Consider the following 23,170-nt stretch of genomic DNA (forward strand, 5'->3'; position numbering starts at 1 on the left):
CACAGCATGGTTCTACACCCAAATCAAGATGGTGATGGTCTTGTTACCTTCCTTGTCATTAAAATAATCAATCAGGTCTGAGAATTTTGTATTATTTTGTCTTAACCTTTTTGTCCAACATTGGTGCAGTTGCATTATTTATATTATTCTCATTTTCTGTCCTCTTGTGTAAAGGCTTCTTTGTGATATCACTATCTTGGAACATTTTCCCTTGTGGTATCAATGATCTAAAAATGATTTGCAATTGATAATGGTAGATTGTGCTGTGCACTGCAGAAAGCTCTTCAGCTCAAGTGACATGTTTTGTTGATTCTTTAAACATTTTGTTACTTTTCAGATTGTGCATTGTCAAAACAGTTTTCAAAGCACATAACATCACCCTAGCCTTTATGACAGCCAGTTAAATTGTCAGTCAAATGGTGGTTTTTTTATCTTTGACCACCTTGAGATTACCTGTCTAAATTGCCCAGAGGACTGTTTGACATGAATCTATGCAGGACTGTCTACTGTTTATACATACTACGGGTTACAGGAATATATCATGGTAGTCAAAACTCTGCTAAGGTTACTGAAAATTTTGTTTTTCAAAACATGACCATGTCAGGAGGTTTGTGAGTCAAAATCATATTTATCATGTGCTTGAGTTGGTGGGCATATCAGTACAGGTTTCTGAATAGAGTCCCCATGCATGCCCCCAACCCCATCTCTTACCTGCATTAGATTCCAAGTGATGTGCTCACTTGAAACCAGAAGGGCTAGTTCATGATCCCTGGAAGAAACCTCGCTCCACATAAACAAAAGAGGGCATTATTTTTAACTCATCAGGCTTGTGTCAGCTAAGTAGTATTGCTGTGTGATGGTCTCCATTGATTGAAACATACTCAGGTGACAGAGGGGCATACAAGTTCAATTTCTTTGCATGTAGGCTTGGAACCTCCTTCATTGAGAAACATCAAAAGTATTACCATCTATGTTTTTCATATTCCTGGCAAGATGGATATTTTGGTAGGCAGTCTGTCGAGGAGAAGTGAGGCAGTCCCAATATAATGGTCTCTGCACCAATCATTAGCAGATTTACTGTACAGACTGGTGGAGACCCTTGGTGGACGTATTCATGATGAGACTGAACAACAAGCTCCCATTTTACATCTCCTAGATAAGAATAGACAGAGGATGCCTTCAGTCTAATGTGGGATCATCAGTGTTCACAAATCCAAATTACATGAGCCATATCATGGGTTCTCAAGCTTGATTATACATTTTCAAATTCTACTTTAATTTCAACTATATTCCAAGTGCGATTACATCTTCCTTACTGCATTATAAATGAAATAAACATTAAATTCCATAGCATCCTTTTGATAATTGCAAGTTAAAGACTTCATATTTTTCCAACATTATGATTTCAAACATCCAATGACAGAACAGAAAAACACTAACAGATGTCAACACACTGATTCCTCACTGCAGAAATCCAATGTACTTCATGTAGAATTGACACATAAATCCAGTCATTTATCAGAATCAACAAAAATACCAAAATCTATTCATTCCAGACTAAATGGAAAAGTTGCAATGCGCATTCATTCACAATATGAATCTAAATTTTAATTTTAAATAGACTAAAATGCCATTTTCTTTTGAAGGTTATGTCTCGCAGATCTAAATAATATCTAAAGACTCTTGGATGGATTCAATAATAATGTAATCTTGTATCTGTATGCCTGCACTTGTTACCACTGGAAGTCTTATTTTGGTCAAACTTGAAATATTTGCTTATATTATTTAGATCTGGGATAAGTTCAGTACAGTAATGAGTAACATCCATAATTAGGTGTTCTTGCTTTTAAGTTCAAATTTATCTGGGTGGAGTTATGTGTGCATTAATAATGCTTTTGTTGTGTACTGATGAATCTGCGCTTGTGTATTTAGTTTTGGAATATGGCATATATTCAGTTACCTAATGTTTCGTGTAGTGTATTTTGTTTATATCATTAAGCCTTTGGTAGAATAAGAAAATGAGCATATCTTAAAATGGTTAATGCATTTGTATGGGAAAATATGAACTCATTTTGTCGGATGGAGATACTGCACTCCCAAGGTCGTGCAGTATTTCCAGCTGAAAAACTCATTAATATTTTCCCATACAAATGCTGTAAACTATAAATCTTGTATTTGTGACCAAACTTACGGGCTTATATCATCAGACTCTTGGATGGATTCAATAATAATGTAATCTTGTATCTGTATGCCTGCACTTGTTACCACTGGAAGTCTTATTTTGGTCAAACTTGAAATATTTGCTTATATTATTTAGATCTGGGATAAGTTCAGTACAGTAATGAGTAACATCCATAATTAGGTGTTCTTGCTTTTAATTGGACGAGTTTGTTACCTCCCTAGAAGCTGTATTTCTGATCTAATTTTGATCATACTTGTCATATATGTTTATATCAGTAAGGTTTCAGAAAGGCTCAATAATAAGCAAGATCCATGCATACTAATTAGGAGATGTTGCATCTGATTGGTTGTGTTTTATCCTTCTGGAAGTCACATTTCTGATTTGATTTTGATCAGACTTGAAATATCTTCAGGACCTTGGATGGATGTAGTTATGAGATCCACACATACAATTGAGGTAGTTTTGCATCTGATCAGCTGAACTTGTTATCACTCTGGAGGTTTAATTTTTGATCCAGTTTTTACCAAACTTGGAATATATTTTTATACCAGGATTTTGGACCGTTTGATTAATGAGGAAGAGCCATGCATATGAATGATCTGATCTTGCATGAAATGGGCTGAGCTTTTGAAGCCAGAATTGCAATTCAGTTTAGGTCAGATTGGAATATTCTGGTGATCTAACACTATCTTCACTTCCTTTTTCCTTTGATCTTTGGCATGTCAGAACAAAGGCATTGTTGGGTCATAGATTGATGGCACATCATTGGCCAAACCTTATACTAACCTACAATAGTGGACACTCCTAATTGGTAAGGGTAGCTGCAATTGTTTCTATACCAGTTTAATCAAGGTTGTCAGCCTCCTGCCTTACTGATAAATTCAGAAGTGCAGTAGTAATAGATGATATACTGCTGTTTAATTATAGTTTGTGTAAAACTAATTCTAATTATGTAATACATAACTGCTAAGATTCCCTTCTCCCAGCTCAACAGTCCAAATAATGAAGAAAGATGTTCCATATGTTGACTCTCACTAATGGAGTCAGACTGGGTTCTTCTCAGCTCTAGTTTAATCCAATACATAATTGGAGGAGGGAGAAAATAATAATAATAATGACTTTATTTAAAGATGGTAACACAATTAGCACATACAAAGGAACTTGTTTATATACAATGCACATATATACACACATACATTATTAACATATTTAAGTAGCATGTACATGTTTAGACAACAATATATTTACTTTCTTTCCTTTTACCAAATGGATACTCAACTATACATATTGAACCCACATAGTCAATATACATGCAATGTGCAATTATGGCAAATAGACAGGCAGTGTTTTGATGATGCCAAGGGGCATTCATGAATACCAGTACTGTTCTTTTGTTTTCATAATTCTCATTTTAACTCCATCACAGAAGCCAGTGGATTATTGAGTTTGGACAAAGGAAAGATAGTTGGCATTTCTAATCTCAACTGGAATATGATTCCAGAGCAATGTTCCAGAGTATTAGAAACTTTTTGGGAATAATTCCTTATTTCTTTTGGGAATTTTATACTGTAATGGTAGACATGGATCGCAAATGTGGAGTATTACCAGGTAGGCTACATATAAATAGTTATTGTATATACAGGAGCACTATTATTGGATATTCTGTATATTAACTTGGCTTTTCTTTACTGGATTCAGTCTTTAATAGGTAATAAACTTTTCCCCTGTTTTCTGTTTACAGTAATGTTAGCCTAAATATTTCTTTTTGAAAAAATGTTAGCTTTGAGATGCTTTTATCATTTCAATTAACACTAATCTAAATAGGTTTATATGTAATTGTTATAAAATAGTTTTATGTGCCTTCCTGGGAGAAAGTGTCTTATGATATCAAGAAGCCATAAACATGAATTAACTTTTTTTACTGATATATTTTATATAGTTAGCCCATGATAGGTTTTATTATTTATCAAAACACCAACAGACTATCATGACAGACCATTTGCAAACTTGCATCCTTCCATGTCAGACATAGTTCATCACCCTCAAGAGTTGTTGTTGTTGTTATTGTTGATATTGGGTTTAACGCCATTTTTCAGCACAAGATAGGCTATACATGGCGGCCCGTATTAATGGTGGAAGAAGAACCGGGGAAAACCCGGAAAGAACCACCAACCCACAAGAAGCTACCGGAAAGCTTTCTCACATATCCACATTGGTCAAGCCCGAGACTCAAACCCACACAGACATAGGTGAGATGGCAGTGATCCATGAAGGAGAGTGCTTTAAACCACTTGGCCACTTGGGGCCTCTCAAGATTTGTTGCTTTTTGCCATCTTGAGATAAGTAATATTTTAGTTTTACCAGTCTTTACCACCATGCCATTGCATGTGCACCAGTTGTCCAGTTTGTTTAGGGCATTCTGTAAGGAAATGTAAAAGTGGTAGGTTATTAATAAATACAAGTAGTAATGGACCTAGAATTGAGCCTTGTGATACTCCATATTTAAATGTTCCAGGTTCAGACAGAACATCATTTATATAAACATGAAGTATTTTCTCACTTCAGTTAGAAGTAAACCATCTAACTGTGCTTTAATCACATTGGTATATTTTCAGTTTTTTCAAAATGATTTCATGATCCACCATGTCAATAGCTTTCCTGAAATCTACAAATACAGATCATATTAATCTGCCTTGATCAAGTGATTGAAACTATTTGTCAGTTAGGGAGGTCAAGGCAGTATGACATGAATGTTTCTGGCTAAAGCCAGATTGGTTAAGGTGTAGCAGCAAGTGCTTAGTTAAATATGAGATGAATGAGTCAAGGACATGTTTTTCAATCAATTTTGACAAGTTTGGTAGGATTGAGATTGGCCAATAGTTATCAGCATCATCCTTAGAATCAGATTTGTGAATAGGCATTACTTTTGCAGTTTCCTTTATTTTAGGGACAGATGAGGTTCCAATACTTAAATTGATTATGCATGTTTTATGCTATTTTAAAATGATGAGTCCAATGTTTTTTATGAGTCATAGACCAATCTAATCAAGCCCTCTAATTTTCCTGCTATCATGTCTTTTGAGACTTTTCTTTTTAAACAAAGGTTTGTGATGCAGGTGGGATAGAGAAACACATCTTCCTGGGGATTTTGCTCATGCAGAACTTTTTCAGTTCATTAAAGTTGTTTTCTATCACTGGTTCCTTTAATTTTGTGTTAATGTTGATGAAGAAATCATTGAAAACATTTGCAGTGTCTGTATCATCTGAGAGACAATGATGTCATTTATAATGTGCATGGCTTCCCATATCCTTGAACTGGTCTCTTGTTTTCATGGCATCAGATTTCAGTAGTGAATCAATTAGGTTGGATTTCATTCTTTACTTGATGTACTTTCAGTGGTGCATGCTTAGGGACAACATCCATAAATAAGTCAGTCCATGCCCTCCGAGCTTCATCTATGTCATCCAAATTTTGAATTATATTCCATGGATCTTTATTTGGTCATCCAGAAATTGTTCTTCATTAGAACTTTTGTATGATCTGTAAGTTATAGTTTCGTGTGTAGTTTGGACTTAGAACTAGGTGTCCTTGAAAAGAAAAGTGGTGCATCAGCAGCAGGTAAGTATTAAATTATTAAAATTAGTTTTACCCCACTCCATAAAAAACTACATGTTTTATCTTTTCTCCTTGAACAGGCAGAACATCCACATCCTGGAAGGCCATATATTGGAATAAAACGCAAAGCCTATCTTCCAAATAATGAAAGGGGTAACTTGGTTCTAAGGTTGCTGAGAGAAGCATTCCATCGCCGACTTGTCTTTACAATCGGAACATCACGAACAACAGGACTAGAAGATACAGTTACATGGAATGACATTCATCATAAGACAAATAGAGATGGAGGACCACAAAAGTAGGGATTGATTTTAGCTAACAGTGAAATGTTTCAGTTGAGATCAAGCAGCTAATGTTTTATTGAATATCATTACAGGCAAGTAATAAAAGGCAATAACAGACATCACATTGAACAGCAGATAATATTGGTCTGTCTTTTTCTCACAATTACAAACATATACACACTTACAAAAGTATTTACTGCTACATTAAAAATTACATAAACATAATGTTAAACCAAATGGAAAGGTATATAAACCCTGACTGAGCAGTATTCCCACATATCTCATTATTCCTGGGAGATTTTTTAAATTTTTTTAACTTGAGATGATGGTAGGAATCATAGGTTTTGTTTGTTACATCACTTGCATGAAGCTGCATCTAAACTACTCTGTGGATTCCCATAACTTTACACACATTCATCCCATGGTCTAATTGGTTCTAAATAAAAATGGTGCCACTCTGACATTCAGTATGGCTGCCATGGTAGCCATATCAAAAATTTTGTTACCACTACCGAACAGAAAGCCATATTGACATGTGTTTTTTTCACCAAAAGATTTTTTGTATCTTACTGCAGGTGCTATTTTGGTAGCCGTATTTAAAATCTTATCCACGGTTCACACAGCCTTTAAAAGTTCTTAAATTCAACCCATTCTTGAAACTTCCTTGAATGTCAACCAATGATCTAAATAAACCCTTGCATTTTTCCATGATGAGAACTTCTTTCTACAAAAAGAATCGTATTTGTTTTTAAACAAATCTGTGAGTATTTGGTCTGAAATAAAGAATAACATAGTTTGTCAAAATGTGCAAAGAAAACAAACATTGCATGGTTACCACTATGTCCACATTTTAACTGCCATAAATGTGATATACATACCCAGTCACTGTTGCCATTTCTTTTTCTAGGGAGCAGAGTGATATTCCTATTAGTTTTATAAAAAAATTATGATGTAAAAATGTTCCAATTCATTGAAGAAATTTTTAAAAAATTCTGACGTGACAGAGTAAACCATGCAATTTTCAAATTGATAATAAAATAGCCAATGTGCATGAATGTAAATTATGCTGTTTTTTCATGACTGGAAAGTGTTTTCAACTGGAAATGGTTGTCTGACTATAGTTGGTCATAAAAGTAAAGGGCAAAATGTACAAGACATGCTGTGCTTTTTCTCATAAGAATGTAGATTTTGAGGAAATGGCTGAAAGCAGAATGAAATTGCATTAAAAATGAGAAAAGCACAAAACACTTACAAAATCTAGGAAATCACAAAATTTTGGCATTTCTTCATTGTGACAAAAAATATGATTCATTTGCAGTGGAAACTGTAGCTTGAATATGCCAGAGTGTAAATTGGAAACAAATAATATGGTGGTAAGTTTAAGTGACTCATTCTGTGTACTGTTAACCCCCACCCTTCCACTAGCTGACCTGTGGTGCCCATTCAAACACGCTTTGGCAAAAGTCAAAGGAAAATTGGTCTTTTCTAATAAGCTAAGCATGAAACTTGAGGAAAAAGTGAAAGACTGTTGTGTTGTGTAATATAACTGCATTTGGACAGTGGACAAAATGTGTAAATATATTACTTTTATTGGTTTTGGTTGTGGACACCCACAAAGTAAATATGTTCATGAGTATAAAAGGTTCATGTGTATAAAGGGCATTGGAGAAACTAACTTGGAGAATCAGATGTAATAATGATGAAGATTTACACATGTGCAGTTTCAAAAGCATGCAAAAACACATTGGTAAAAGGTAAGATTTGCTTGTTTAATGAGGCCTTAAAAATGGGTAAATAGGCCCTAAGAAGCTCCTAAAAGCCCTTATATTTCAGTCTGAAATTTCTGTATAAGATGTTCAATATGGCTACCACAGCAGTCATCTTGAATACCTTGTTATTGTTGTTCCTCCAGTAAGGAAATTCATATTGGCATGGAGTTTTCACCAGAAGAGACCAGATCAGATTTTCAAGTAGCTAGCTTAAAAGTCTTGCTATCTTTACTTCGTCTGACTGAACGACCATTTCAGCATCACTAAAAGACTTTCTATAATGTCTTAAATTAAACTGATGCTGATATTCAGTCTGGAAAATCTTGTTATCATTGCTCTTATATGTAAAGTCATTTTGAAAGTGGGTTTTCAATAGATGAGTGCTTATGGTGTCTTGTTGGTCTTAAATGAAAATGAATGACCCTCAATATGGCCACCATGGTGATTATCTTGAAAAATATTTTTATCTCTTCTCCATCGAAATGGAATTTTTTCACTACTTCCCTTAAGTGGATTGTCATATTGGCATGTGGTTCTGACCTAAAGACTATTAATGATATGTACTTGGTAACAAATGAAAATGGTGCCAATTTTACAGTAGCTAATTTGAAAATCTTCTTATCACTGAAGAATATCAGATGGTTTCAACACCCAGCAGTTAAAAGGAAGAATTGTCTGATCATGAATATCTTCTGGAAGTTCTTTTTGCCCAGTACATCATAAGTCCCTTCAAGGACTTCTTGTTTGCTTATTGGTCCCATTTTTGTACCAAATCTCAGACTAACTTGTCTTGCTCTCAAATGTTTATCTGTCTATTCAGACCAGTCTGTTTAGATCTAATGTCAAAAAAACTAAAATCTGGACACAAACTTGGTATCATAATTATAGAGCAATATATTTCCAATTTTGAATTATAATTATGTCACACTGAGCTTGAAACAAGTGTACCATTTTATGATGCAAAAATGCAGCATACAAAGAAAATGAGTTAATTGATTTTTTAGAAATTTCTTTGAATTTGTCAAGAAATGACTGTCATTTCTGTGGAATGTTATTGCACAGGCACTCTATTACTTTTATTTTTATCTGAAAATGGGGTAGAAAAGACATATTTTCTTTCTTCTGATTGCATCTATCCTCATTTGTTTGACAGATTTTTAATTTGTTTGATGCTTATATGTACAATTGGCTATTTGTCCTATGCATAAGCTAATAGGGGAAAATGACTTCTTTTCTTGTTTTTACTTTCTTTTTTTCTTGTCATTTTCTGATGCTTATGGGACTTGTGATTTTCATATATATGCCTCTTTTTACTCCAAATATCAATCACTCAACTTTTTGCAATGGTTCATCTTTCTGCTGTACTGACCAGCCTCTGTCAGCTTTTAGAAATAATGGCATGAAGTCTAATATGTTCTATAACATGCAAATTTTGTATCCCCAAAAATCTGGTCTGAAAAATTTGTTTTCTCAGCTATTTGTTTTTTCATGTGAGTTTGATGTCTACATTGCATTATATATTGTAGATCTACACCTTTCCCCATTTCTGTAATACCATACAATATTCTGTCATGACTTGTACTGATGACACATAAACTGGAACAAGCTTTCTACAGCATAATACAAAAGCACAGCACATATGGAGATAATGAGTTAGTTGATTTTTCAGAATTTGTTTTGAAATTGTACTATTATTTTCATTTGTGTGGAATGTTAATGAACCAGTGATCAAATAACCAAGAATGATTCAAATTTAGTGATATGAGTTATTTACCCCCATAACTTGACCCTGGGAGATTATTTTCATTGTCACCAAAAAAGTGGGTAGGAAACACAATTTTTTGTGTTATTTTGAATAGCATCCACTTGTATCTGTTTCAGAGATTTTTGGTTTTCTGGCAATTTAGATGTATGAAAGCACCAGGCTGGTTTTGTGATCATGTCACCATAAATTTTAAAAATAGCTGCCACAAGGGGTTCTGAATTGCCCCCCACCAAAAGTCAGTAAAAACGAGAGGGCCCCATTCAGTCATGTGTGGATCTTGAGGGCTATTTGGCCCAACCACAACAATAATAATAATAATATAATAGTAATACTTTATTTACTAAGGGTGATTCATTTGGTTTAGGACTATTATCCCTTGAGGCGCTCAGAAGAAGAGTATAACAGTGTGCATGATATGAAAGATAACAGTAATTACTGTTTATCTGAGCAGCCTGCTTGAGTGTACATTGTTGTTTAATGCTTGTGGTCATTGGCTATGTGTTTCTTATATTCAGGCAGTCAGTGAACCATACCCAAAACTTCATAAGAGCCATGTGTTAAATCCTAGGGGCTTAAACTATGCAACAAGAATTAAGCAAAACCCAACAAGCATTCTATAGTTCAAAATATAAAGTCAAACAAAGTAAAAGAATTAAAAAATAACTTACAGTATGGTATGAATTCCAAGAATTTCCTAAATTTACTTTCAATTTCACAATAATTCAGAAATGTTCCAAATGTATTCCAAATGAAAGTTCTGATGTGCTTATGTGCTTGTACCACAGAAGAGTCACTGTTCTAATATTCAAAAGAGTTTACTTGTTCAACGTAAATCCATTGAAATTTGAATGAAACAAATGTCCTTGATTGTTTCATAGTAATCCAACAAAATTAATAATTATCCAAGTCATTGAATAATTTCACAATAATCCAGTAAGGAATAAGTGCTTCAGCTATGCAGTTTCAATGCACAATAAATAAATAAATCAAATTCCTCTCATGACACTCACAAGACTGGTACAGCTAAGAATGAGAACATTGCATATAAAATTCCTTTATATAATCAACATATACACAGCAGATAAACAACTCAATTTCATTACAATATAATTGCAGGTATTTGTAAATTATTATGTGTTGTGAAATACTTTAGCAGCCAATACTTTACTTTTTATAATTGAATCAATCACCAGCCAAGGGCAGTATCCTTAGATCATAGGATGCTGACATGAACATGGCAATTCAACCATGATTTATGAGTGGCAACAGTGTGTACATGTACTCTTATTATAGTAAAAGCCAGTCATAGAATTAAAGAATTTAAAAAATATCATTTAACCAAATGACTCAATAAGAGCTATATTATAAAATAATATATGTAATATAGAAATCCTTAACATGTGACAAAAAATTTTAATGACCACAAAATTGAGGATCAAGGAGGTGCTCAATGGGTTGACAGTCAGGCCAGAAGACATACAGGTAACAATAGCCCATGCAAGTGCAGCTGGAATGGCTGAAACAGGGGCACATCAATGTGACTGCTTGCCTGAGCTAGTGGTTTCTGGAGGTTTAAAAGAAATAGGCAATGAGTGATGAAGAGGTAGGATTGACCTATACCATAAATTAAGCTAAACTGGGGGCCAAAATGAATACTTTTCTGGAATTGTCTCTGCTTGGTCTGTAGCATACCTACCATAATACAATGTGTCATACAAAAAAAAACACAATTTGTTTTTGTCCCAAACCCTCCTGACACTATCGTGTTTTAAAAAATATGGTAGAATGACAGATGTAGCATGGGTCTGCAATGATTATTAGAAATGCACCTGACCCTTTTAAATGGAATAGTAGTCATGCAAGTGTGCAGGTCACATGATGGCTGCACCACTGCAAATAAAAAACCTCATAACCTCATTGGCTATGAAATTGGAAGCCTAAAGGTCAGGTATACAATGGTTGCCATATGCCTGCTTAAGATTAAACTGGCCAGCCTTGGCAGACTGAACTTCAGAGATGCAACAAAGGCCATTACCATCATAATATTAGGTCTCAGGACACATAACATGCTAATTAAATAAGACATCATACATGCTATTATAACCACAACTTCCTAATACCAAGGCTGAGAAAGAGTGTCACAATAAGGCCATGAACATCCTCCAAGCTTTGCTGGCTGAGTTCCAACACAAACACAGTGAATGGTTTGATTATTTCATTGAGTGCCTTTGCAACAAGTGGTATGCAGAAAAGGTGAACAAGAGACAATATGTGTGACTGGAGTTGTTTTGAGGAGTGGGGGAATCCTGCTGACAGATGTGCAGGACAGGGCCTCCAATGTCACCCACATGACATGGCATCAGGACATCATGGTATCAATACATGGACTACCTGGGGAAGAGGCTGAGTAGTGTGCACTCATGCTAAATAATACTCTTGAAGTACCCAGAGTGAGTGGTCCCTAGCATGCTGCCTCTGGTATCTCCAAAGCAGTCTTACTTCTGTCTTGACCTCACAAATTGTCTGGATTGTGTGGATTGCCAATGACTACCTCCAGTGGAGCAGTCTCATTTATCTGTCTCATGTCTAGCATGTGTCTCAACTTGAGTGTGTCTTACACCAATGGCTCAGGAAGCCTGGTTTATGCATGCATCTAAAGAGCAGGAAATCTGATTGGTTATCCAAACAAAGCTTGATACCTGTAATAAGTAGGACATACAATCAGTAGCTACACTGTAACATACACAGAACTGCTGAAGATCTATTGTGTGCTCCACATAAAGTAGAAGCGAATTTATCTATGTCTTGCCTGCAACATTGAAATGCTTGAGCCTAGAAGACAAAAGACATGCAGCAGTTCAATGTGTATTGCCTGGATTATTCCAAGGGACACCAAAAGAGTAATGTGAAGTTGACCAGTCTGGAGTGCATGAGTGCAATAGCAAATGAGGGGATGAATTGATTTGTTCCACGGAGTACAAGAGTGATTTTAGCAATGTGTAAGGACACTTCAAATTTGATGCTCAATGGCTATTGTGAGTATTCTGTGGCATTTTTGCTCAGCTTGTATTCATTCCTGGGACCTTTTGACAGATTCTTAACAGCTGTAGTGCTTTCATGGTGGCTTAGGAAGTTTAGTGGGCTGATATTTCCACAGTGAACATGTACTGGCTTGTCATTTACATATGTCCAGCTGCTGATCTAACTGCATGAGAAGCCATACACACCCAGTGGCCCTTAAGCCTTGGCAGTGCAAAAGAGTAATCAAACATGACTAAAGGAAACCAGGATTGTGGTGTCGAATGTGGAACAATTAAGAGTGCTTTACTTGCATGATCAGCATCTATTTTATTCAATATTTCCCCAATAATCTTAAAAGGGTGAAAAATGTATGGGATTGAATCATGCCAAGAGAAAGAAAAGGCATCAATTTTAAAAGCACCTGGTTCTGGAAACCATGAGATGAATATCTTTAATTGACAGTTTAATTGATATGCAAAACGATCTATGTCAGGTACAAAAGTCTGTGTGCACCTTCTGTAAAAACTTTCTCTCAAGCATCCATTCAGTAGAGCCAGAAAAATTCCAGGACAGAAAGCTGCCTGTATATTAAGTTTGCCAGCAATATGGACTGCTGAAATGAATATATTCCTTTCCAAGCACCATTCCCAAATCTGTCTAGCTAGCTGATCCAATTGAATAGATGCCATTCCACCCATATCATTAATATTTGAGATAGCACACATAGTGAGACTGAATCTTAATATATACTTTTTATGATCTGAATAAAAAGCGTGTTAGGTATATAAAAAATTCACAACTCCAGGTCATTTATGGAAAAGATGGTCTCATTCTTGTTCCATCTGCCCAAGAGTGATCTGTCAGAACCAACTTCATAAGCTCCCAACCCCGAGAGTGAGGAGTTTGAATAGTAAAGGCAATCTTGTCTTGTCTGATAGATTTTCCATTCCTATCTGCAGCAATTAGGAACCACCATTCCAGTTCCTGGATACTTTGTGGAGATAATTGTACTGTATTATCAAAATATTTGCTTTTATGAAGTCCTTATAGTTTATCATGTTCCAAACACCTGTAGTGCATTGTGGCTTTCAAGACAGCATAAATTTTTTCCACTTTCTCCTCATTAAGATAAACCTTAAACTGCACAGTCTAACACAAAACCCAAAAAGGTAATTCTTTGAGATGGAATAAGTACTGATTTTTCTAGATTGTGAAACCAAGAGATTGTAATATTTCAATACTAGTCCACATATTTTGTAAGCAAATCGGTCACTGTCACCATCCAAATTCCATGAGTCATCAGTATAATAGGAACATTAATGCACTGCTGCCTAAACCATGCAAACATTGGTTTTAGGATCTTAGTGAAAACTCTTGGAGCATAGGAAAGCTGAAAAGGTAAACACACAAACTGAAAAAGTTTGCCATTCCAAATAAACTTTAGAAACTTCGGGTAATCTCTATATATTGGACTACTAAAGTAACCATCCTTCAGATCAAAAGAAGTAAAGAAATCATTTTCCTGGATAAGATCTAAAACAATTTTAAATGTTTCTTGCTTGGAATGTCTATAATGAACAAATTTATTCAACTGTTTTAGGTTGATAATTAGCTGGAATTTCCCATTAGGTTTGATAACAATAAAAATGTTCAAAACAAATTGATTACTCTCCCATATGGGTTGAACTATTGCTCCTTTGCATATAAGGAAATAATGGTTTTCTGATCATCAGAAAAACGAATTTCTTTTGGAAAACAGAGAAGTAGTACCAAGTGTAATGAGGTCGCCATTTTAAGATGTTAATCTTTATTTGCCAGCTCATGTTGTCATTTCTAGGAAATCAGTTTGTTGCTGATACAACTGTTCATTTGCAGCACATTAGTTATTTATGTGGTCCATAAGTGACTATTTTGGTGTCACTCTACTCGTCCAACTGATTGAAAAAATTGTTCTGCAGCCATCTGACATGATCTACAGTAACATGCCCAGTTTGGAATCATGAGCTATAATAACATGCCCAACTTTGAGATCATGAGCTATAATAACATGCCTAATTTCATTGTCATGAACCATATCAACACAAGATATAATTTTAATGAAGAGGTTGAAACCATCCCTGATAATTAAGATGACTGCTATGCATCCCAATGACACTCTCAGTCTCAGCGTCATAATGACATTATTTAAAGAGGGTAACACAATTAGCTGAAGACCTAATCTACCTTGAGGCCCTCATACAAAGGAATTTATTTTAGCTGGATCTCTGAAGCCACTGGATATATTGGGTTTGGAAGAAGGAAGTAGAGTGGGCATTTCTAATCTCAACTGGAATACTATTCCAGAGCAAAGTTCCAGAGTATTGGAAACTTTTTAAAAATAATTCCTTATTTGGTTCGGGAATTTTATACTGTTTGGTAGACATGGATTACAGGTGGGGAGTATTCCAGGTAGCCTATACTGGAATAGTAATTGTAAATATTCAGGAGCTCTATTATTGGATATCCTGTACATTAATTTGGCTTTTCTCAAACATAAACCATATTGATACTAGATATAGTTGTAATGTTTCTCACATGAACGAAACCCTTTTGTTCATCAGTGATCTTCTGCATATTGGTAGCAGTACTGACCACTGAACTGAAACTGCTGTAGAAAGAAATCCCTTGGCAGTATAATGGAAACTGCACTAGCTTGAGTCCAGCCAGTTTTTTTTTTACAGGAATCTTGAAATGTGAGGGAACACCCTGAACTAAAGGAAATACAACACAAACTTCATTAGTAGCTAAAACCACTAATTGACCATGGACTTGCATACTGGCCAATCATGTGGCCTATACATCATCTCTTGGGGTCACTGAGGGTATGAAAGGTTCAATGAAATGTGCTATTCATTGTACTCTTGTTGCTAGGAGTATTACCTTTTTTTGCCAGAATGCAGTGTATGAGAGAACAATTAGTCACAGATGTTTGATGACTTGTTTTCAAAAATGGTATATATGTTCTGTATCTGAAGATGAACATGCTAATATGTGAATGTGTTGCTATTATTTTGGTTTGACCTTTTTGGAGTCTGATGTAGTGTATGGCAGAATCTTGTGAACATGGATTGCTTCACATTTTTCAGTAGATTACCATATCTTATTCTGTTTTTATTATTTTAATTTTTTCACCAATCTTCTGCATCAGCATGATAAATTTTCTACTGATCCTGTCTAAATTCACTAATCTCTACACTCCAGCCAGATAGGCACAGCAGCACAACACCACATGCTTTTCTGAGTCATGTTTCAGCCAATTATATTCATTTTTCAAGGATTTCTGGTACTTCATCACTCATTTCTCTTGATCATATTTATGATTGTGGTTGCTACTCTTCCTAATTGTATGATCATATTAATATAGCATTTTCACTGAATGACATTCTATGATGTCTGGTTGGTTATAAATAAAAATGGTGTGGATCTGATGTCCAATATTGGCATTGCAGTTGCTATTTTCAAACTTTTGTTACCACTGCTGCTCATGAGAGAAAAGTAATATTGACATGGAGTTTTCACCAAAAGAGATGATGTCTAGCTGGTCCTAAATGAGAATTATAATGTAATTTTACATCAGCAGATACACATTTGTGTATTTTTGTGTATGATTAAAAATGTTTTATCTCACTATAAACTTCCAAATTTTATGGATCTAATGAAAAGCATTATAGAGAGAGCATTTTATTTGGGATGCATGATTTCCATTTTTCTTGTCATTTTGCAGATAACATACATATTAGGAATGAAAGGTGTTCATTCAAATGAAGCTAACAATCTATATCTTGTACCAAAAATAGACATATAGGCACAGATCCAGACAATAATATGGTATGAAAATTAAAGGGCAGAGATTATAAATGTTCATGAAGTATATTATTGCTGCTGTATTCTGAGTGAAGATGCACTTGCTCAGTAACTTGTTTTTCTAGAAGTATGTGCATCTGAAATTTCATGAACACTGAGAAATGTGTAAAATTACATGCATACAGTATATGACATAGTTGTCAGTGGCTTTTTATTCTGTTTACAGATTTGGCTATCCTGATGCAACTTATCTGGATCGTGTAATGGAGGAATTGGCTGTGAAGGGAGTCACAGAGGAAAGCTTGTGATGGATGTGAATCAGACATTGCAGATGTGTATCATTTATGGTTTCAGAACTGATATGCAGTCATGTCTTGCGAAACTCATGCAGTCTAAAAGCAGACTTGCAGCATTATATACAGTGTTTGGGTGGGGGGAGAAAAATAACTTGGTAATGAACAGATGACTGACAACATAGAGTCATTCATAATAATAACAAAGTATGAATGCAACAATAGATACATGATTTGTATGCATCATAAGGGAAATCATTCTTTGCATACATGTCCATGTTATTGTTTATTTTAATGTACTTGTAAGTTAACACTAACACTAGACTTGAAACTATCATATATATATATATGTGTGTGTGTGTGTGTGTGTGTGTGTGCCATCTACCTGCAGACATGGGTTTGAATCTCCATAGAATGTGAATTAAAAATTCTCTTACCTGTGTGATAGTATTATTTGTATTAAATATTAATTCTGCCTACTTTTATCAAGCATTCTCCTATAGAATCCAGGGATAGCACTTACCGTTCTGTCTGGTGTGTATATATATCTATATATATATATATATGACTTTATTAGTTTTGCAGCAATGTTTGTTAAATTTAGTTGGTGTTGTATTTGAAATATATTATTTTCTTGTTTATTTAATTTCATAATGCAAACCTTGCAACCTTTACAAATCATAATAAGTCTTACTGAAATGACCCCTAATGGAACAATAACCCAGGATACAAATTTAAAACAGAATGAATCCTAATATCTTGCCTGCCATCCACATATATAAGCTTCTCATCAATGAATATTTAGCCTGCATACAATTGATAGCGGAGTTGCCTGTTTTGTGTGCATTATTTTCATACTAATTATAAAGTGTTCAAAACATTTTGGAGACCAGTTAAATTTTTGTTGTTAAATATTTAGGTTCTTTTATTTATTCAAGTCTAGCTAATATTTTGAACAAACAAAATAATTCAATAGCTGTAGTCACATGAGCTTTACTTTGTCTTAACATATTCATTGTAGGTTCACATCAATACTGGTATATTTTTGACTATGTCGTATCTTTTATAAATTGTCACTAATTAATGAAAATCTGGGATAACAATTGTGATGTAAATATTAGTATGATATTTACTAATTAATTTTGATATTTGATCACCTGTATAATGATTACATCAAGCCTAATTAGCCATTACTGTATTCTGCAGTTGTATTTTCTATGGGCTGTAAAATACCCTGAATTGTCACCAACACAAAGCCAGTGTGCAATGTCTGCAAGGTGATTTCTTCCTTATCCATACGATGCATATGACATTGGTATTTTGAAACATTGTAAATATTGTTTCATCCGATTGATATGATCAGGGCCAGATTACCCATTAAGCACGCTAAGTACATGATTAGGGCAATAGCCCAACAGGGGCACCAGAAAAAAATTCAAATTAATTGTTGATGATATATTTTGATTTGGCAACACTGGTATTTTTCCAACTTTTACCTTTTTCACTAAAATATTTGCTCAGTCTGCCAAGGTGTAGATAGGGTAAACATATCAGAACCTTGGCTTACAAAGAAGGTCATGTTCATTATTTCAGACTTTGCATGCAAGAACAATAATCCTTTTACCAGTTGTTGCTCAAAATCTTTTTGGAAAACAGGTGTCTTAATTTGTATCACCTCATTTACACACATTTGCATAAGAACTGGTGTGAGAGCCTTATAGTATTATTAACTAGTATGTCATTGTTTTGTGGCCATTATTATTTAAAGTTTATAATGCTATAATTGTCCTCATTTTCTAATATTGTCTGCATGCATATTTTTGTCCCTTGTCTTTAACTTTGGCACTGTACCACCAGATGACATTATGGGAGGAAGGCAATAATAAAATCAACTCAAGCTGATATGATTAAATGTTCTACCCCTATGAATAAATAGATGGTTGTTCTACCATGTTTTGCATGCTCTGTACTTTGATAAAGTACGTCATGCAGGTTACGCATGCATTTCATACCAACTATTTCATTTTTTAGAATTTGATTACATGTGCATTTAAATGGTGATTATTCACTTTATATCAATCCTCATTGATTTATATTCCTTTGAAGGTCTTTATATATGCCTTGAGAAATGGAAATGGAAATATCAATGTTGAAGTATGTGGATATTTTTGGATGAGGTCAGCCTAATTTCCAGTATAAACCAGATTCAGTGTCGCATGCTCTGATGTCACATTGAAAGTTTCATGTATTGAAAAGTTCATACATGTATTACCTTGTTAATTGCTGTTATTTGACCTGACATTTCCTTTTCATGATCCAATCAAGTATCTGGCCACCATCGTAAAAGTCCATAGTGATCAATAATTATCAGCTGGAACTCTTTTAATGTGGAGAACATTGAGTAATCTGAATTGAATAGTCTTTGTTTAAACCATACTAAAATTTAGCACAATTAGTAGTTATTCTAAGATGAGTAAATATACCTACATTACATGTTGACATGAAAAGCAAAGATGAGCGGAAGATTGATGTTCCTTTAACAGCAAAAATTCAGACCAATCAAAATGGCTTTAAGTTGCCTTTCAGGTCAAACATAAAATGACCTTTTTATGTGATAATACTTATAATAATTATGTTTTCCAAAATCAGTCTATATTATTGTTTTCTTCAGTTGAAAAACTGATACATTTATGTATGTTAACTTTAATGTTCATTTAGCACTTTGCAAAAAAAATAAACCCACTTGTAACTGCAGAAGGCTTAATAAATAAAACTAATATTGATTGTGTATTGTGAACATTTTGTCTTCATTCTTTATGCATTAATAAATTGCATATAATTATTTAAATGCAAGTAAATATTTTTCTTGTGCCAGAAATTATGAATTCTTATTTATGTAATTTTTAAAAATCATATCATTTTCCATCAGAGCATTACATTTATGTTAAAAAAAAATTCAAAACTGTTGGAGCACAATAGGTACAGATAAGGAAGATTTGACCATGTTCCAGATGCAGAATGATAATTTGTGGATGTTTACCTTTGATCATATTTGTACCAGTTATTGTTCAGTTATCAAAATTTGAGAAATTATTAATTTTTATTTATGTTTTATGTTTTTAAATCATAAATTCTCCATCAGAGCATTACATGTATGTTGAAAAAGAAATCACAACAAATGGAGCACATTAGGTACAGATAGAGAAGATTTATTCATGTTGCAGATGCAAAATGATAACTTATGGATGTTTACCTTTGATCACTTATTAGAACTCTATGGTCTTAAAATAAGTAATAAAAATGAGTGTGAAACAACAAGCTTTGTAAAATTCAGCAGATAGTTATTGCTGAAGAATACAAAATGGAAAGTTTAAAAACTTACAGTATTGTGAATTTAATCCCAAATAATCCTAGAATTACTAACTCAAGTCCTAATAAATACAGTTTTGAGTAATCTTAAATGGTATTCCTAATAAATTCCATCACTGAATGTTTTGATATGCCTGTAGTGGCTTGTAGTCTCTAATGTACTCAATGTGAATTGTAATGATGTGCCAACTGTCTTTTGTTGAATCACAGAAATATCATCCAAGGTTTTCTTGTTTAAATTCACTTTAATTCCCAGTTCATGTGTCTTTCCAATAATATTATATAGAAAACATTGTATTTCCAGAGAATACTAATTTGAATTAAATAATTTCAGCTGAAATCAAGCACTGAATACAATGATTCTGCTTCAAGATCTCACAGCATAAATAAATAATGTTTTCAGTAAACAAGATTTTATGTTCCTCTACTTGAACTTTGTCACAATTAGGAGTTTCTAAACATAACTATTATTTAAATGAAAATTTCATCCTAAAAGATTCCACATGTTTATAAAATAAAATCTTAGTTATAATTAGAAAGTCTGTTACTAAATTTATAAAAAAAACATGGTTAACTCAATGTCCATGACTCAGACCAAGATAATAATCCTAATATTTGTCCTTCAGTCAGAGAAAGGTAAACAATTATTTACAGAACTGTCACTGATTCTGGATAAGGTCAGCAATACAATTTTACATTACCCATAGCATATAATGAATTAAAAAAGTAAGTAGCATTGCAAGTTAATATACTTAGATTCATCCTTCATATTTGCACCAGTTTCACTAAATCCACATCAAACACAGGAAGCAAGTGAACATGATAAAATCACTCTTTTGCTCCTGCCTTGTTAACAGAAATCTACTGTTACATTTGCCAATCAACTATCAACTTTTATTGAAGGATTAAATTGCAGTGACATGGTCCTGCTTGTCAGATATTTTGTACGTCTGAGAGACAGTTGGTACAAGGTTTAATTGTTTGTGTTGGCAACATGCACAGTGGAGAAAAAATTTGTTGGCATACCTCTGTGCTACTTTCATGTATTGTGACTGAAATTTATTTACATGTGGTGATTATGGAAACTTACCACTAAAGTAGATAGCTGATAAAATGGTTGCTCTATGTGCTCCAAAAATGAGCCTCAACTTGTCCAAAGTACACTAACTTTAGCAATTATTAAAATAGAGAAAATGAATTTTGCCAGAGTAGACAGTACTTCTAAATGTGCAATAAATCAATAATAAAACTTGTACAAAGCTGTAAATTTTTATCAGTTAATTTTTTTCTTCCATTTTACATTTGAAATCAAGGAAGTGGAAATGACCATTTGGAACTAGCATTCTTTTCACAGGTATACATCTGAAATCAAATGAAGCCAAGTTGTATGCTCTATAACCTAAATTACATCCATCAATAACCAGGCTAACCAGTGAGGAAAACCTGGGAAGTTTTTTTTAAAATAAATATTTACCATGGACTTAATTTTTTAACTGAGAGCTTATAATCTTTGAAGATTTCTAAGGAAGTTCTAACAGATTGCTGGTACTTTGTAAAATAAAAAAATGTTTACTCTAATCAAGAATAGAAAACTCAAAAGATTTTCCTGGTAATATTTGTTTTCAAACTTGTAAGATTTATATATATGCATTAATTATTGTCATGTTGTACATGCCAGGGGCATGACAGTACATGCTGTACTTAGCATATTTCAAGTGCTATAACTCCTTAAATGAATGCATTTTTTTTCCTGTGGAGTACTGACCAGGGGAAATATATAAATGTCCCACCAATGATGTCCATGCCTAATGTAAATGCACTGGTCAGAAATCTTCTGGTGGTTGAGGCAGATAACATGAAGATGATGTTAATGTTACTAAGGAAAGTTAACATGGACAAAAAACTTTCAAGGTTGAAATCAGCAGCAGATCCAGAAAGTTGTGGGGGAAAGGGGGACACAAACAAGTTTGTGAGAGGTCTGGGTGATGAAAACCATAAATGGTAAAGCCTCCAGAAGCTTGTGCATTTTAAGTGTTTCAAGGGTATCATACCATTTTTAATTTCTAGCTGTTAAGAAAACTTTGCTGGTACTATAGGAAATGTTCTGGTTGTTTTACACTAATTGTTAAAAAGGTAATTCCACCTAGATCTGCCACTGGAAACTATATTTGTTTTTAAAATGGCATGATGTTGAATTTGTTTATAAATCAGGAAAGAAAATCCTCTTTACTGTCCTTTGTAAAACTCAGGACATCTATGTTGATATGCCACATAGGCTCAGTCAATGATCAGTCAGCTAGGAGAATCTATATCAAACAGATTTTGCCCCATCTCCCCACTAAGTTGTATTCCATAGATGCCTTTCAGTGACAGAGGCAGAACTTCCCCTTTTTTTAAATTTCTGATGCAACACAACTCTTAAGGTATAGAGCAAAATGGAAAGTGACTGAAATCAAAATATTAACTTCTGACCTTGAACTTGACCTGGATGATTAGGATTCATGCTTTCAAGAAACATAAAGGTGATGTTAAGTTTCATCCAATACACACAATCAGTTTGAAATTCATGATGCAGAAAGGAAGTTGTGTTGCAAAATTAAAACTATTAATGTGTGGTATTGACTGTGAAGATTGTCTGATATGGTATGCTACACTCCCAATGATGATCTAGATGAATAGCAATTTTGATCCCTTAACCTCTGATCTTTCTATGGTTTGTCTTATGGTAAGAAAAATTGATGGAAGAAAACTTAAAGCAACGACTTGTGATCTTGACCACATTATTTTATTGTAAATTACAAAGAAAATGTTGAAGTAGAGAGTGGATGAATTTCTAAGGACAGTCCGCGGAGAGTTGAACTTGAAAACAAATTGAAAAACATTCTTAAGACTTTTAAAAAGCACAAGCAGAAAAGTTTTTTTTTTTTTAAAAAATCAAACAGATGAGTATTACATTTTGGAAACCAGGGAACAAATACATACGATCTTTGGATTTGTGCGATAATTAAATAATTTACTCAATTCGAAG

At 34.0% G+C, this 23,170-nt stretch overlaps 1 protein-coding gene across 3 annotated transcripts in view; it reads left to right on the forward strand.

The window, feature by feature from the left end:
* LOC149770913 (uncharacterized) overlaps positions 1–19,563 on the forward strand; it is an 88,695-nt gene extending 69,132 nt beyond the window's left edge. For 2 of the 3 annotated variants that reach the window (XM_089948993.1, XM_089948994.1), the window contains exons 13-14: positions 5,879–6,096; positions 16,707–19,563. In XM_089948993.1, the coding sequence (XP_089805119.1) occupies positions 5,879–6,096; positions 16,707–16,788 (300 nt within the window). In that variant the 3' untranslated portion in view covers positions 16,789–19,563. Of the gene's footprint in view, positions 1–5,878; positions 6,175–16,706 lie in introns of all 3 variants that reach the window. The other variant, XR_016418433.1, reaches the window with a different exon arrangement.
* The last annotated feature ends 3,607 nt before the right edge of the window (positions 19,564–23,170 follow it).

The sequence above is a fragment of the Sinohyriopsis cumingii genome, unplaced genomic scaffold (genome assembly GCF_028554795.1).
Source record: "Sinohyriopsis cumingii isolate HCF-2022 unplaced genomic scaffold, ASM2855479v2 utg002220l, whole genome shotgun sequence".
NCBI lineage: Eukaryota > Metazoa > Mollusca > Bivalvia > Unionida > Unionidae > Sinohyriopsis > Sinohyriopsis cumingii.